This window comes from Sus scrofa, chromosome 4 (assembly GCF_000003025.6).
Source record: "Sus scrofa isolate TJ Tabasco breed Duroc chromosome 4, Sscrofa11.1, whole genome shotgun sequence".
Lineage (NCBI taxonomy): Eukaryota > Metazoa > Chordata > Mammalia > Artiodactyla > Suidae > Sus > Sus scrofa.
In genome coordinates this window covers 8,518,572-8,535,914 of record NC_010446.5, presented here as the reverse complement: position 1 = coordinate 8,535,914, position 17,343 = coordinate 8,518,572, and the positions used below count along the sequence as shown (strand labels likewise).

At 46.2% G+C, this 17,343-nt stretch overlaps 1 protein-coding gene across 3 annotated transcripts in view; it reads right to left on the bottom strand.

Annotated features, from left to right (window-relative positions):
• LRRC6 (leucine rich repeat containing 6) overlaps positions 1-4,303 on the bottom strand; it is a 74,293-nt gene extending 69,990 nt beyond the window's left edge. The window contains exon 1 of one of the 3 annotated variants that reach the window (XM_021088516.1): positions 3,088-4,303. In XM_021088516.1, coding sequence (XP_020944175.1) covers positions 3,088-3,097 — 10 coding nt within the window. In that variant the 5' untranslated portion in view covers positions 3,098-4,303. 3 annotated transcript variants of the gene reach the window in all.

Genomic DNA, 17,343 nt, shown 5'->3' with positions numbered 1-17,343 from the left:
TGAAAAAAGAAGCTTGTCCTTCTCATAATCTATAGCAGATCAAATGTGCAGAGAAGAGCTAATTCTTTCATTTTTCCCTTAGCAACTACCCCTGGGTTTGACACTGCTCTTCCTGGGAAGACATTAACACTGAAAGTAGTCTCCTTGAATTTAAATACAAAAACTTACACATAACCTCTCTTTCCATCCCCACATTTTTCCTTAGTCTCAAGAGACAGTGCAGCAACATGTACAAAATGCCAGCTCTGGAATTCCCGCTGTGGTGCAGTGGGTTAAGGATCCTCGGTTGTCACAGCTGTGGCACAGGCTGAAGCTTCAGCTCAGGCTCTGATTTGATCCCTGGCTCGGGAACTTCCATATGCCGCTACGGTGGCCAGAAAAAATTATTTTTTCATGTGCATGTAGGCCATCCATATACCTTCCAAAGAAGTAGGCATTTCTCCAAAGAAGACATCTGGGTGGCCAATAGGCACATGAAAAAATGTTCAACATCACCAACTATCAGAGAAATGCGAATCAAAACTACAATGAGGTATCAGCTCACACGGGTCAGAATGGCCATCATAAACAAGTCAACAAACCACAAATGCTGGAGAGGGTGTGGAGAAAAGGGAACCCTCCTTCACTGTTGGTGGGAAGGTAAACTGGTACAACCACTATGGAAAACATTATGGAGGTACCTCCAAAAACTAAATATAGAACTATCATATGATCCAGCAGTCCCACTCCTGGGCATACATCCAGACAAAACAACCCTAACCCTAACCCTAACCCTAAAAAGATACACGCTCCCCTATGTTCTTCACAGCACTGTTCACAATAGCCAAGACATGGAAACGACCTAAAAGTCCATCTACAGATGAATGGATTAAGATGTGGTGCACATATGAAATGGAATACTACTCAGCCATAAAAAGGACAGATTAATGCCATTTGCAGCAACATGGATGCGACTAGAGAGTCTCATACCAAGTGAATAAAGTCTGAAAGAGAAAGACAAATATCATATGATGCCACTTATCTATGAAAACTAAAATAAGGCACAAATGATGCTATCTACAAAATAGAAACAGATCAGGGCCATGGAGGGCAGACTTGTGGTTGCCGAGGGCTGGGGGAGGGAGTGGGATGGATGGGGGGTTTGGGGTGTGAACTGTTACATTTGGAGTGGATGGGCAATGGAGTCCTACTGTACAGCACAGGGAACTGAGTATGACTAGGTCACTTTACTGTACACCAGAAAATGAAGAAACATTGTAAATCAACTATACTTTAATTAAAAAATCATTATCATATGAAAGAAGAAATCTGAGTCCATGCAGACAAAATTTGTAGGAAATAAAGTAAAAAAGATGAGTCGGGAAGGTTATGAAAGATAATGTTTTGTAATGCTTGCAGTGCTGTTTAGTTTTTTGATACCTAATTTGCGATGCCTTTTCTGACTCTAAATAAATATCAAAAAAGTTTTTTTTTTTTTTTTTTAAAGAAGGATGCCAGCTCTGTTCGGGTTCACTTTCCAACTTACTATACACAGTGGCCAGGTGACTCAACCTCTCTGTGCTTCACATTCCTCTTCTGCAAAACAGAGGTGACAACAGTGTCTACCTCACGATTTGTGCTAGGATTCAAAGCGTTAACACCCAGAAACCAACTGGAGCATTTTCTAGAAGGTAGCAAGTGCAGGGCAAATGTGAGCCATTAACATCTTCTCTCAGAGCCCAAGTTTTTTCTTCAGGTGTAAAGGGTTCAGTGGGAAGCAGTAAAAGTCAAAAATTTTATATCTTAGTTTTGACTTTATCGTGACTGATTTCTTTTCTTTTCTTTTCTTTTCTTTTTTGGCCTCCCAGCCTCCATAGGCTTGATGTTCGATCTCAGGTGCCAGCCCAGGGCTTGACCCTGGACCACAGCAGTGAAGGCACTGAGTCCTAACCACTAGATCAGCAGGGAACTCCCATGACTAATATCCTTCAGTAAATGTTTGCCTTCTTCCTCAAAGGGAGATTGATTCTTCACCACTGTATCCTCAACGCCTGACACAGGGTAGGAACTCCAGTATGTCTAATAAGTTAATAATTTAACAAATGAACGCGGACAGAATTCCGAGACCTGAAAAGGATAGGCTACAGAAAAGTAAAAAAAAAAAAAAAAAAAAAAAAAAAAATATATATATATATATATATATATATATATATATGAGCAAAGGTAAGCATAAGAATCTCGGGTTGGACCATGGGATGGGAATAAGGGAGGGAAAGTGTGAGAAAAAATAACTGGTTTAGGAGCAGAGGGATCACGTTTACAATCACCAGCCCCCTTCCACCACCAGGCTGTCAGCGCTTCCAGGGCAGAAACCCCATCATCTACCACAATCTCTTGACATAAAGTATTCACTATGACACTCTTACAGTAAGTGATAAATTAGGTTGAACTGCGTAAAATTGCCATTTGGGAAGGTCAAAGACAGTGTCGATATTGGAACGGTTCGATCTCATATAATGGATTCAATCTAACATAAATGTCAATCCTGCCACCTCACGTCTCCTGGTATATTTATAATCACATTGCCAACACCGTCTGTAAACAATATAACTCTTGCCTTCGTTTTGGAGATGAGGAAGTTGAGACCAAAAGGGGTGACGTCACTGACTCAAAGGCTCACTGTTGGAGATGGAGCGGGTAGGTCCGGAACCGGTTCTCTCAACTACTAGGCTACACTGCCTTCTGATAAGCCTCTGAGGGCTGTGGCACAGAGACGGTGACTAGCCCATGACCGCAGCCAAGGCGATGCGCGGGCTCGAACCCGCGAGTCTGATGCCAATCCCCAGGCCTTCCGACGACCCTTCCATAAGTCCGAAGGCTTTCTCACGCACCCCCACGCCCAGCCCATTTTCCAGAACCTGAGCCTGAGCCTGAGCCTCGCCGGGGCCCAGCTGCCCAGCCAGTCTGCGGAGGACCTGGCACAGCCAGATCTGCACAGGGCTGGGCCGGAGTCCGCCGGCAAGGAGAGGCGCCGAGGGTCCCAAGAGACCCGGGACGATGCCCAGAATGGGGACAGTCGAGAGCGGAAGGTGAGAGGGGGGCGCTTACTCCGGCCCATGGCGCCGCTCGGGTTCGCGGGCCCGGGAAGCTCGCCTCCACGACTCCCTGGCCACCTCCCAGTCGCGCCTCCGCGTGTATCCGCGTCGGTACCCGAGTTTGGGAGCCATGGCAACGAGGACTCTACGGCGGCCGCACGGGGCCAGGCGGGGCCGCGTTTCCCGGCTCGGGAGGAGCAAGGAGAGACTCCCCAGCGGATGGGCTCCCGGAGCAGAGAGGGGCTCCCCCCGACCCAGACCTAGTCCTGCTCCCCATCCCCACCCTCCACCTGCCACAGGCTACTTCCTTTTCCCCAAATCGACTGGCCAGACTAAACAAAGAACCGCAGGATGCTCTGTTTCCTGAGCGGCGCTGCTTCCTAGGCGTGCCTCTTAGCCTGCCCATCACTTTTTTTCCCTTTGTATTTTATTTAACGCCTTCCAGAGCCAGGAAATCTGAAATCAGCCCACAATCCATTTACCAGACGTGTGACCCTAAACTTCCTTAGCTTCGGGTTCCACTTTTGTGAGATGAGTACTGAAAAAACCTCCGAGGATCACTTGAGGCTTTAATGAGATAATTTGAGTGAAGGAAAGACACTTTTTAAACAAAACAGCAGACTCGGTGTCTGGAGGATTGAGCAGGACACCCAGGAAAGGTGCCCCATTCTTTTGGACATTGAACCCTTCTTCATCTTGGGATCAATTCACCGAAATCTAGGATAAGAGCTCCTTCTGGAAGCAGTGTCTGAACAGATCATTTGACACTCTGGTGGGCTAGAGAAGAGATGTGGGTGATAAAACAGGCTAATCAGGAATATTTACTCTATCATTTGTCATGGGTCAGGCTGGGCTGGTTATGCTGTGTCCTTCCTCAACCCGACGTCACAGACACTGTGTTTCTCAGAAATAGAGGACCCAAGGGCCATGAGGGACAGGTGTACAGTGGGCTGACTGTTATAGCCCATTGACAGGAAGGGAAATTGGGAAATAAATCACAATGTGACAGCTCCAACTAAAGTCAAGTTCATTTCATTCAAACAAATGTGGTAGTTTAAAGAGCCCATGGTGTGTGTCTGCTTATGCAAATGATTATTCAAAATAGACTTGTTTCTTTGGCTCTTGGAAATGTAACAAGATGAGCTGAGCGGGGCTTCCTGAGAAAACTGCTGCAACATATTCCATGTATAAGTAGAAATAAATTTTGGAGTGGGTTTTAAAAAATTCCAGTGACAGCAAATTAGGCCTCCTCCTTCTTTTGTGCTAGATAAATTCCAGGGACATTGACCTAGAAAGCTATTGGATTTTTATTATTATTATACAATTCGGTATTTTATGATGTGTAACTAATACTGTGGTTATAATTCCATTGTGCTTTGCGTTAATTTTCCTTCCAAAGAATTTCCTCATTGTGACTTTATGACAAGTGAAACCAGCTCCCAATCTTACCAACACTTCGACAGTGTCAAGTCCTTCCTATCAGCATTTTGACTGTTTCAAGTCTTTCCTCCCATCTTTTATTTGGAATTTTCCAGTGGTGAATGGAAAGATTTAAACATGCATGGATACAAATTATGTTACATTCCTCCCATTGAAAGGCAGTGTCAATGAACTTGGGCTTGCTTCTGACCACTTGGACCAATAGAGTACAAGGGGAGAGACACAATGTGATTTGCAGAGTGAGTTCATAAAAATCCGTGAAGCTCTCATTTTGCCAAACACTGACTTTTGGAGTCCTGAGTTGCCCCATGAGAAGTCTGACTTCCCTAAGGCCACCAGAAGCCAAACCCAGGTGGCTCCTCCAGCCAAGCCTCAGCCTTCCAGCTCTCCCGGTCCACATGCCAGATGTTGAATGATCCTCTCATGGACCCTGTGGTTTACAGCCCATCCATCTCTGAATGTTCCTGAGTGATGCCCCATGGAGCATGAGAATCACCCACCCAATCCCTGCCAGAATTCCTGCCCCACAGAATCAGGAGATAAGTCTGGGGGTCATTTTGATATGGCAGGAGGTAACTGAAATGAGGATGTGACCGCTGTGGCAAGTGGACAGGTCTCTTCCCTGGCACTCCACTGGGTGAAGTGGTTGGAAGCACCTTCAGCTGAAAGGATGGATAAGTCCCTTCACTGCATGTTTAATGGGATGGTTTAATGGTGTTCAATTAAGTGCAATTTGTTAATTGCTTTTAATTAATGAAAATGTGTTTAATTGATCTGTGCAGGATAAGGAGATGCCTGCATCAGGCAGGAAACTGGACCCAGTGGTTTTTAAGCATCGTTTTAGCAGCCTCAGTCCTCTGTTCAAATTCTGATACACAAGACACATAAAAGAGGATCTGCTCTGCCTCTGTCTCCATCCAAAAAGTCCAACATGTTAACACGCATGTTCACAGAAGGAGGATGCACTGATCTCAGAAGGCTGGTGACCAAAGCTTTTCCTTAGTTAATTTATTTGCTTCAAACTAGGGAGTTATGTCAGTTTTCTAGAACTTCCTGGAAGACAGTGGTAGCAGGTGCTGAAGGTCTAAAAAAATTCCATAAAAGAGGGAACAAAAATTGTATCCACTAGTTTAATTTTCTCTGAGGATTGGGTAAACAACCAATTTGTCCAGTTTTAGTGTCAGAACACCTGGGTCCAGCTCACAGAAAACCTGAGAGTCACAAGACTATTTGAGAACCCCTGAGCTCTACCGGCTATGGACAGGGATACGGGACAGTGAAATCCACAAAAATTAAAACCGTATCTCCAAAAACATTAATCCTGCCTTAATATCATCTACGAGGGTAAACTCAAAATGAGGCCCCTGGGGAAATTGCAAGTAACTGCCAATTTTGCTAATGATAATAAGTTTATTTTAATTGCTAATATATTCCTAATTACTCTGGTTCTAAAATGTTTACTTCGCTGTCAGTCATCTTCTTTGATTTATGTTCTTTGTGAAAAGACTTTGTCATATCCATCCACCCTTTTCGAGCTCGGGTGGCAGCTGCTGAAAATGATCTCACCTTCCTTGTCACACGGCTCAGCTGGGCACCAATTGTCCGAAGGCAGAAAGAGGTCTCACCCCCAAACCTGCCAGAATTCATAGCTTCCCATTTCTGCTTCGAGGAAAGTAATATTTTCAAGGCTTTGATTGCATGAACAGAGGATGGATGCTGTTGATTCCAAATGATTTTTACATAAACTTTCTTGCTCTATCTCCTCTAAACCTTTGGGGGGGGGCGTGTGCGTGCATGCACGCATGAGTATATCCAAATCATTGTTTCAAGAGTGTGACATAGTTAATGTCAGGATTCCCCATCTGGGTGGACATTAGAGGGTTTCATTAACTTTTTTTTTTTTTTTTTTAGTAAGCATGTACTGAGCCCCCAGGGCTGGAGACAGAGTGAGGACCAAGATGGAAAGGTTTTGGCCTTTTGGGAACTTATATACACAGGGGGAAGGCAGACAGTAAACAAGTAAACAAAGACTACATGAGACAGCACAGGTGACGTTATGGGTTATGAAAAAACAATGGGAGATGGAATGAGTTCAGAGGGAGGGCTACTTTGGGGAGTCAGATAGGTCACTTTTGGGGTGAGATCTGAGCATGAGAAGGAGCCAGTTATGGGAAGAACTGGAGGAAGATTTTTCTTCCCTGAGAGAGAGAGAAAAGTAAAACCTTGCAGATTGAAGGCAGCCTGGCTTTGCTAAAGGAACGGAGAAAGGTGGCTGGTACGAGGGCACACGAGCAAAGAGCACATGGTAAGGAGTAGAAGCTAATGACCACGTAAGACCTTATAAGGAAACAGGGTGTTATTCCAAATGTGATGGACGCAGACACGCCCAGAGGGGAGACCCGTGTGAAGACACAGGGAAGAGACGGCCATCTCCACGCCTGGAAAGGACCACCCCTCACCGGCCCCAGAGGGAACCAGACCTACAGCCACCTTGATTTTGGACTTCCAGACTCCAGAATGAAGAGGGAGTACATTTCTGTCATTGAAGCCACCCGGCTGGTGGCACTTTGTTACAGCAGCCCCAGCAAACGCAAGTAGGAGTTAAGGAGGACCCCGGAAATTTGTATCAGGAAAACTGAAAAAGTGGCATTTCCATGAACTAACCTGGGGAAAGTTAACAAGTGGGAGGGGGGCAGATTTGGAGGAGGCAGGACCCAGGACCTCTGTTTTGCACAACCTGAGATATGTTTTAGGCATCCAGGTGCAAACTGTGAGAGGACAATTGGGTCTGCGAACGTGAAGCAGGGGTCCAGGCTGGAGACAGAGCTGGAGTGGCCTTGGTTTGTGGGGTTACACTCACATGCATGGGTGCGACCACTCTAGGAGTGAGTTCAAACAGAGAAGAGGCCCAAGGACTAGGCCAAGGATACTCTAAGCTTTGAAAGTGGGCCACAAGTGGACGAATTAACAAAAGAGATATAAAACCAGTGAGGTGAGAGGTCAAGCCAAGCAAGGAAAATGCTTCAAGAAGGTGAGTGTGGAGTTCCCGTTGTGGCGCAGTGGTTAACGAATCCGACTGGGAACCATGAGGTTGTGGGTTCAGTCCCTGCCTTGCTCAGTGGGTTAAGGATCCGGCGTTGCCATGAACTGTGGTGTAGGTCGCAGACGCGGCTCGGATCCCACGTTGCTGTGGCTCTGGCGTAGGCCGGTGGCTATAGCTCCGATTGGACCCCTAGCCTGGGAACCTCCATATGCCATGGGAGCAGCCCAAGAAATAGCAAAAAGACAAAAAAAAGACAAAAAAAAAAAAAAGGTGGGTGTGACTGACTGTCAAAGTCAAGCCAAGTAAGAAAAATATTTCAGAGTTCCCGTTGCGATGCAGTGGTTAATGAATCTGACTAGGAACCATGAGGTTGTGGGTTCAATCCCTGGCCTCGCTCAGTGGGTTAAGGATCTGGCGTTGCTGTGAGCTGTGGTGTAGGTCACAGATGCGGTTCGGATCCCGAGTTGCTGAGGCCTGCGGCTACAGCTCCGATTAGACCCCTAGCCTGGGAACCTCCATATGCTGCGGGAGCGGCCCTAGATAAAAAAGACACACACACACAGAGAAAGCTGCTTCAAGAAGGTGGGCGTGACGACGTCAACTCTGCTGTAAGTCAAGTCAAAGGAGGCCTGAGAACGGACCCCTGGGTTGAGGAGCACTGAAGGTCATTACAGCTGGGACAGGGGCTGCTGTGATGGATGGTCAAAGTGAAATCTTGACTGAGGTGAGGTCAGGAAAGACTTGGAAGAGATGAATTGGAGACGCAAATACGTAGAGAAGACAAACCTACCAAGGACTTTTGCTACTACTAGGAACAGAGCAATGGAGGAAGCGAGTTGGTGTTAGGGGTGTGGAGTCCAAAGAAGATTAATTAGGACAGATGTGGTTCCAGCAGAACAGGGGCAGCTGTTGAAGGAGAGAGGAAAATTCCTGGAGCAGTTCTCTGAATAGATAAGAGGGGGTGGGTCTCAGTGCATGAGAAGTGAGTCGGCTGTAGATAGCAACAAGAACTTTCCATCCATAGAAGAGGAAGGAAGGAGAGTAGGAACAGATGCTTGTAGGTGGCTAGACATGTTTCGCTGTGCCTTCATAATTGTTTCTACTTTCCGAGCAGAATTGGAAACAAGGCCATCAGCTAAGAAAGGGGCTCCGAGAGGATGTCCTGAAGGCTTGAGGAGAAAGGACAAGTGTGAAAAAGTCACCTGGGGAGTGGGAGACTGAGTACATGGGATGGGGGCAGATGATCGCCAGGCACCCCCAGACACACTTTGAGGGCTGAGATCATGAATTTAAAGAAAGCCAAGTACCATAGGATATCACTTCCATGTGGAAACTGAAATATGGTACAGGAGTTCCCGTTGCGGCACAGCAGAGACAAATCTGACTAGTATCCATGAGGATGCAGGTTTGATCCCTGGTCTGGCTCAGTGGGTTAAAGATCTGGCGTTGCCGTGAGCTGCAGTCTAGGTCACAGATGCAGCTTGGATCCTGCGTTGCTATAGCTGTGGTATAAGCCGGGAGCTGTAGCTCCATTTGACCCCTAGCCTGGGAACTTCCATATGCTGTGGGTGAGGCCCTAAAAAGGCAAAAAATAAAATAACATGAGGCACAAATGAACCCATGTACAAAGCAGAAGCAGACTCACAGACATAGAGAACAGAGTTGTAGGCTGCCAAGGGGGAAAGGGAAGGGAGTGGGAGGGACGGAGAGTTTGGGGCTGGTAGATGCAAACTATGACGTTTAGAATGGATACGCAGTGAGGTCCTCCTGTACAGCGCAGGGAACTATATCCAACCACTTGTGATGGAAGATGATGGAAAATAATATGAGAAAAAAGTACACACACACACACACACACACACACATGCAGGGCCACTTTTCTGTATAGCAGAAATTGACAGAATGTTGTAATCAATTATCCTTTAATAAAAATTAAAGGATAGTTGATGGTTTTTCTCAAGCCCTGTTCAGTGTGCAGGCAAAGATGTACAAGCAGGATAGCACTGGATGCACCAGAGGTGTGGTCTTCCCAGGAAAGCACCCTAAATAGAGGGAAGTGCCAAGGAACACCTTGAATGCTCTCTCATGGGGTCTGAGGTGGAGAAGAAGAAAAATGAAGATCTGCAGAGGCTGAGAGTGTAATGTCGTCAGAGCCCACTGACCCGATAAAACGGGAAAATTGCCGGTAGTGGAAAGATAGGCTGGAGAGATTTTTTTTTTTTAAGTTTGATTGAAGTGGAGTTAATTTCCAAGGCTGTGATAATTTCTGCTGTACGACATGGTTAAGAGTGGAATGTTCACATCTGAGATTTTCGAGGGAGGTAAGGACGAGGTCTAGGGTTTGCCTGTGGACTGTGTGACTGATTCAAGGTGAAAGGCGCGATTATAAGCACAGAGGTGGTAAGGAAAATAAGAGGTAAGACAAGAAGCATAGAAAGATGCTCAACATCACTGGCCATCAGGAGGGCAAATCCTGCTTATGATGGGTACCACTTCATGCCCACTAAGGCATGGCCATCAGCAGAAAGACAGACATTACCAAGTGTTGGGGAGGGTGTGGAGAAACTGGAACTCTCACGCATTGCTGGTGGGAATATAACATGATGACGCTACTTGGGAAACAATTTGTAGTTTCTGAAAATGTTAAATATAAATTTACCATATCACCTAGCAATTTCTTTCCCAGGGGTCTACCAAGGAGAAATCAAGACACCTGTCCCCACAAAGACTTGGATGTGAATTTCAGGCAGCCTTATTCATAATAAATAAGGGTGGAAATAGCCCAAATGTCCACTGGTTGGTGGATGAATAAACAAAATGCACTAGATGCATATAATAAAGTATTATTCTACCATGAGAAGAAATGGAGTTGTGATTCATGCTACAACAAGAACCTTAAAAAATGTGCTAAGTGAAAGAATCCAGACAGAGCAGACCATCTTTCATGTGACTCCATTTCTACGAAATATCCAGAAAAGGCAGATCTACAGAGACAGAAAGTAAATTAGGGGTTGCCTGGAACTGAGGGGTGGGAAGGAGAAGTGGCTGTAAATAGACGAGGGGCATCTTTGGGGGTGAGAACAATATTTTAAAATTAGACTCTGGTGATGGTTGCACAACGCTGTCAATCCACTAAAAATCATTCAATGATACACTTGAAACAGGTGGATTTTATAAAAGGTAATTTGTAATTCAATAAATCTACTTTTTAAAAAAATCAAAAAGGAAAAATAAAAGATACCAAGTGGCCAGAGTCTTAGGGGGGGATCTCTGTGCATGTTGAAATCACCAAGGAGGAGCCTTGCTGGAGAGAGTGACCGTGAGGGTGGTGCTAATGTCCTCAGGGAATGAGGGGTGGACCCCAAACTAGAGATTTCAGAGAAGGATGGAGGGAGGATGACCCAGACATAGCCAGGAGAGGGAAGAAAGGACATCTCCCCTACTGCCAGGACTGGGCAGAGAAAGCCAGACGCTTGTGCTCATGACGTATATCTGATCATCAAGACAGCCCAGTGAGGTGGGTGACAAGGTGCACATGCTCGTCCAGTTTAAAACTGACCTCAGGCAAGCACCTTACCCTTTTGGACCCTCAACTATAAAATGAGAAGGATGGGAGTTCCTGTTGTGGTGCAGTGGAAATGAATCGACTAGTATCTATGAAGATGAAGGTTCGATCCCTGGCCTCGCTCAGTGGCTTAAGGATCTGGTGTTGCCATGAGCTGTGGTGTAGGTCGCAGACGCAGCTCAGATCCTGTGTTGCTGTGGCTGTGACATAGGGCAGCAGCTGCATCTCCGCTTTGACCCCTAGCCTGGGAGCTTCCATGTGCCATGGGTGCAGCCCTAGGAAAAAAAGAAAGAGGGAGAGAGAATGATGATCACTACCAAGCTCACAGGGGCGTTCTGAGGGCAAAACAGCAGTCAGTATTTAGAAACCCATCTCACATTTTATAAGGAGCCCAAAGGAAGCTTTTATTCCCTTATGTGCTCCATTTTTGCTGATAAGAAACCTGAATTTCAGAGAGGTTAGGTGATTTGTCCAAAGCCACACAGCACTGCAAGTGAACATACGTGCTCTGCCTCCTCCCATTCTTCATGCTGCCTCCTCTTTTCAAAGCCACCTCTCAGAATCATTTCACTTCTACGGTTTTTATGCTGACTCTGAGACAAAAATAATGGCTAAGAATTGTTTCCTCGGTATTATGAAATAATCAAATCAGAGAATTTCTAAAGCTAAATTAGAATAAGCCTGGCCTAAAGAGGCATCTTGGAAAAGCTAGACAGTCATGTTTTTAGCCATGACACAGGGACCTCTCGCTCTCTTTCTCGGCACCAGCCCCACCATATTCCTTGCCAAGTTCTCCAGTGGGTCATGTCCAGCTCTTAGCTCATTAAACAATGTTTTTTTGCCACAGGGTCCAGTGGTCTGATGTGGATCTCAGTTCCCAGACAAGGAATTGAACCTGGGCTGCAGTGACAAGATGCCAGATACTGATCCCTAGACCACCGGGGAACTCCCAACAATTATTTATTGAGTACTTTCTATATGCCAGGCCCTCTCCTGTACACTGGGGGTTCCATGAATCCCTGGCACTCTGGAAGCTTCTGTTCTGGAGAAGAAAAGAGGGCAGAGCAGCAGAGACTAAAGAAAAACCAAAACCAAACTCAATAAGTGAAGCCACACAACACAAATGAAAAAAATGGTCATTTCTGAAAGTGAGACAGTTGAGTGACCTGGGGTGGTGGAGGTGAGTGGGGGAGAACATTCCTTGGGGGGGAGTGGCACTGGGGAGTCCTCGCTGCAGAGGTGGTGCTTGCATAATGAGGAGAAGCTGGCCTTGAGAAGTCCAGGGAGAAGGGTATTTCTGCCTGTGTCCTGCAGGTGCAAAGGCCCTGAGGTGGAGATGAGCTTGTGTGTTGTAGGAACAGACAAGAGAGCAGTGTTATGGCCATGGCATCATGAGCAAGGGGAAATGTAATGCGGGCAGAGTGTTTTCAACAGGAAAGTGAAGCCATCTGATGAGCATTTTAGAAAGATCGCTGCTGTAGCTGCCGTGTGGAGACTGGGCTGTAGCCAGAAAAGGTAGAAAGAGGAGAGGCAGGGTAGGAAGATTTCTCTGCTCTGGAATGAGTTGTTCCCTTTTCTTCAAATATTCTCTCGCATTGTCTGCACCTGCCAAACTCATACTCTATCTTCAAGAGTGTTTCAGAACTCTTTACAATGGCCAAAAGAGGGAAACAAGCCAGACGGTCCTTAGTGAATGATGGATAAATACATGTGGTCTATCCAATAATAGTCAGTGGAATATTATTCAGCCATCAAAAGGAGTGAAGCAGTGATGCATGCTACCATACGGATGAACTCCCTTATGCTAAGGGAGTTCCCTGGTGGTCTAGGAGTTGGGACTTACTTGGCACTTTCCTCACAGTGGCCCAGGTTCAATCTCTAGTCTGGGAGTTGAGATCCCACATCAAGCCACTGCATGCTGCAGCCAAAAACAAAAGCAGAAACACACAAAACCACAACAAAATCCCCCCCCCCAAAACATGCTAAGTGAAAGCGGCCAGACACAAAAGGTCACATATGTTACTATTCCATTTCTACAAAACATCCAGAATAAATAAATCCACACACACAGAAAGCAGACCAGTGGTTTCCAGGGGCTGAGAGAAGGGGCACGGGGAGTGACGGCTCATGGGGTGCAGAATTTTGTTTGGGGGGGATGAAAATGCTTTGGAACTTGATAGAGGTCATGGTTGCACAACACTGTGACTGCATTAAATGCCCCTGAATCATATGCTTTAACATGCTTCATTTTATGTTAGTGAATTTTATCTCAATTAAAATCATTAAAGAAAAAAAAAGTATATCTGATTTTTTTTTCCGAATAAGCAAGATAAATCTAACTTCAGTTAAAAGGAAGCCTCCAGAGTTCTCTCGGGTACAGTGGGGTCAGTATTTGGCATTGTCACTGATAGCTGGGGTCACTGCTGTGGCATGGGTTTGTTCCCTTTCCCAGGAACTTCTATATGACAGACAAACAGGCAGGAAGGCTCCCTGGGGAGCTCCCTGGTGGTCTAGTGGTTAGGATTGGCCCTTCATGGCTACGGCCTGGTCTGGGAACTGAGATCCCACATCAAACCGCTACAGGCCACACTGCCCCTCAACCCGGCAAAAAAAGGAAGGCTCTATTGGAAAGACACTGGGGTTCATCAGAGACTCTAGGAAAGAGCTGAGCAACCAGGCTGAACCAGGCTTGAGGGACAGCCAGCAGCCCTCTTTCTGGGCTCACCCACATCCTTCCTCTGTCCCTAGAAGAAAGAGACTCTGATTGGCCAACCTGTGTCCTATGCCTCCTTGTTCTCCAAGCTTTGGGATCATGGTCCTACTAAAACCTACGGACTGAGGGTGGGTCAAGGAGAGAGATGCTATGAGAACCAGGAGGGGAGGAAGGACCTCTGGGCAGAACAAGTCAGCTGGGTCTTTCCATAACATCTGTCTGGTCGGAACTGATGGAGCCTCACCCCAGCGGGCATTGGCTGGGAAGTGAAATGGTCCTGCCCTCCAGAGCTTATCCTCAGGAGGAAAGACAGACACTGCACTTAAGCCAGGGGAGTACAAAGGATGTCGGGAGGCTCTGTAATCCACGCAGATGGGGAGTGTCCCACCCTCTTCAGGGCCCCGTGGCTACCTGGAGTCCCCTCCACCTTCTTGCCCATCACGCTGATGTCACTGCCTCTTTGTCTGCCTCGCTCATTAGACGGTGAGCCCTGAGCTGTGTGGGGCTCAGAAATAACAGGGAGGCTAAGAGTTGAAAAAAAGAGAAGGAGGGAGGGAGAGAGTGAGACACAGTCAATAATGTCCTTGATGCACTAGATTTACCCTCAATTTTAGTTTATGTCCTGCTTCCTTTTTTTTGGGGGGGGGGGCTATGCCTGCAGCACCTAGAAGTTCCCAGGCCAAGGATCGAACCCACGACACAGCAGTGACACCACTGGATCCTTAACCTACTAAGCCACCAGGAAACCCGGTCTTGCTTCCCTTTTGATAAAGGATCTTTAAAGCTAACTTTTATTGTGTGGCCCTCTTGGCCCCCCACGTTGGGGGCGGGCGGGCCGTGAAATAGCTTTCTTACAGGCTGACAGATGATGGCACCACCCTTACAATAAATCACAGCAGGGAGCTGGGCCTGTCATGGCTGAAGCCCTCTGCTTCCAACAGGGCAATGATGGCATGACTGACCCCAGATGGTGGCTGCTTCCTTGTCCAACGTCCTTCTCTCTGGGTGGCCCGTTTCCATATCTCGTCAACCTTGCAACCAAGACAGTTTTCTTGGATCGACACCAGGATGTTGGCAATGACGGTCTTTGACTTGAGGGATCACGGGTAGCTTTTTTCACTTTAGCTTATTTGAATTTTCTCGTTTTGATGGAAATGAAATGAGGATGAATCCCTTTCGAAAGGAAGAAACTTTACTTGGTTATTTTTAAAGTGAATTCTTTTTCATGCCAGGATGTAAGCGCACTTTCTTCTTTGGTCTCCTCTATGTCAGAAAAGTGATACCCACCCCCCCTCCCCTACCCCCCGCCAGGCCTTAGAACCACAAAACATGAACTGATCAGTTTTACAGATGGAGTTCAGAGAGAGCCGAGTGATGCTCCAATATCACAAAGCTATAGATGACAGCGCGGTCAAGTCCAACCTGTGCCTGTCTGAATTCCAAACCCACGTTGTCTTTGCACCATGCTGCTTTGTGTTAAATATTGAACGAAGTATCTGTTCAGCTAGATTGACACCCTCTCAGCAAAGCCTCCGCCCACTGCTCTGCTCTGCCCTCCCTTCTACCATCTCGCTTAGTAACTGAAACACTCACATGGTCCCAGAAGGAGAGAAATTACTACCCCTACCCCTGATGGGACTACTTCTGTTGGGAATAATGGCAGGTCCCACCTTGGAAGAGCTGAGTATGTATCTAACTCCGTGTTACACTTTAAGCACTTGGCCTGCGTGGACGCATTTAATTTGTATCAAAATGCTATGAATTGGGTAATATTTTATCTCATTTTATACATAAGGAAATGGAGGCTCAGAAAGATGAAACACCCTGTCCAAAGCGACATAGCTACCGTATGATCCAGCAACCCCATTCTTGGGCATCTTTCCAGAGGAAACCATAATTCAAAAAGATACATGCACTTCAATGTTCACTGCAGCACTGTTTACAATGGGCAAGACATGGAAGCAACCCAAATGTCCATCAGCAGAAGCATGGATAAAGAAGATGTGGTGCATATGTATAATGGAATATTAGTCATAAAAAAGGATGAAATTATGCAATTTGCAGCAACCTGGATGGACCTAGAGATTATCACACTAAGAGAAGTAAGTCAGACAGTAAAAGACAAACACCATATCACCTATATGCAGAATCTTAAAAAAATGATACAAATGAAATTATTTGCAAAACAGAAAGAGATTCATAGATATTGAAAACAAATTCATGGTTACCAAAGGGGACAGGGAGGGGAGAGGGATGGACTAGGGGTTTGGGATTAGCATATGCACACCGAGGTCTACGGAATAACTGGCCAACGGAGACCTGCTGGGTAGCACAGAGAGCTCTCCCCAGTGTTCTGTGATTATCTACGCAGGAGAAGAATCTGAAAAAGAAGGGGTGTGTATATACGTACAAGTGAATCACTTTGTTGTACAGCAGACATGATCACAACCTTGTAAATCAACTATTATTCGATAAAGCATTAAAAATGAAAAATAGGGGTTCCCGTCGTGGAGCAGCGGAAATGCATCTGACCAGGAACCATGAGGTTGCAGGTTCCATCCCCGGCCTCGCTCCGTGGGTTAAGGATCTGCCATTGCCACGAGCTGTGGTGTAGGTCGCAGACAAGGCTTGGATCCCGCGTTGCTGTGGCTCTACAGCTCTAATTAGACCCCTAGCCTGGGAACCTCCATGTGCCGCAGGTGAGGCCCTAGAAAAGACAAAAAGACAAAAAAAAAAAAGAAAGAAAAAGAAGAACAATAACAACAACAAAGTGACATAGCTAGTAAGGAGGCAGGTCAGAACTCAGCCCTGGGGTCAGAATGACTCCCCGAGCAGGAGTGTCACACTATAACTAGTATGCTCATGTGCAAAGGATGTGGTGCAGCAGGGGAAGAGACAAGGAAACGGGGATGGTGGAAAGCTCTGGAATGTCATCTTTGATTTTTCCTTTCACTAAAAAAAAAAAAAAAAAAAAAAAAGGAGAAAAATAGAGCTGCTGACCCTGAGCTTCCACCACCTCCCCCACAGCAGATCACTTGCAGCCTGAGCCTAAGATTCCCGGACACAAAAGAATGCTGTTTCCACTTGGGTTAGGGTGGAGGGTGGGTCATGCTCTCTCCCCACAATGCAAATAAGAAATGACATATTTGCATTGAAAATAAAGATCCTGAGGCACCAGCTTTGTCCATCACCCTGCATTTTATTTGTTTGTTTTTCTTTCCTTTATGGCTACAAGAGGATAAGAAAATCTTGGTAACGTAGTGCCAACTTTCGGCATCCACCTGCTAAATTGCCCAGTACCCCCAAGGTACCCTGGCTCTCTAGCAGGTGTTGCTTGCAGCTGTAACAGATTTCACCCAGCATGGGACAGATGGAGGGGATCCAGCCATCACAGTGGGAGAGAGGTGGTTTTTTTTTTTTTTTTAAATACACAATAGACCTTCATCAAGGCTTGGTAGGGAAATGTGGCATTGATGCAAAGTATGCCAACTTAGCAGGTGTCTCTCTG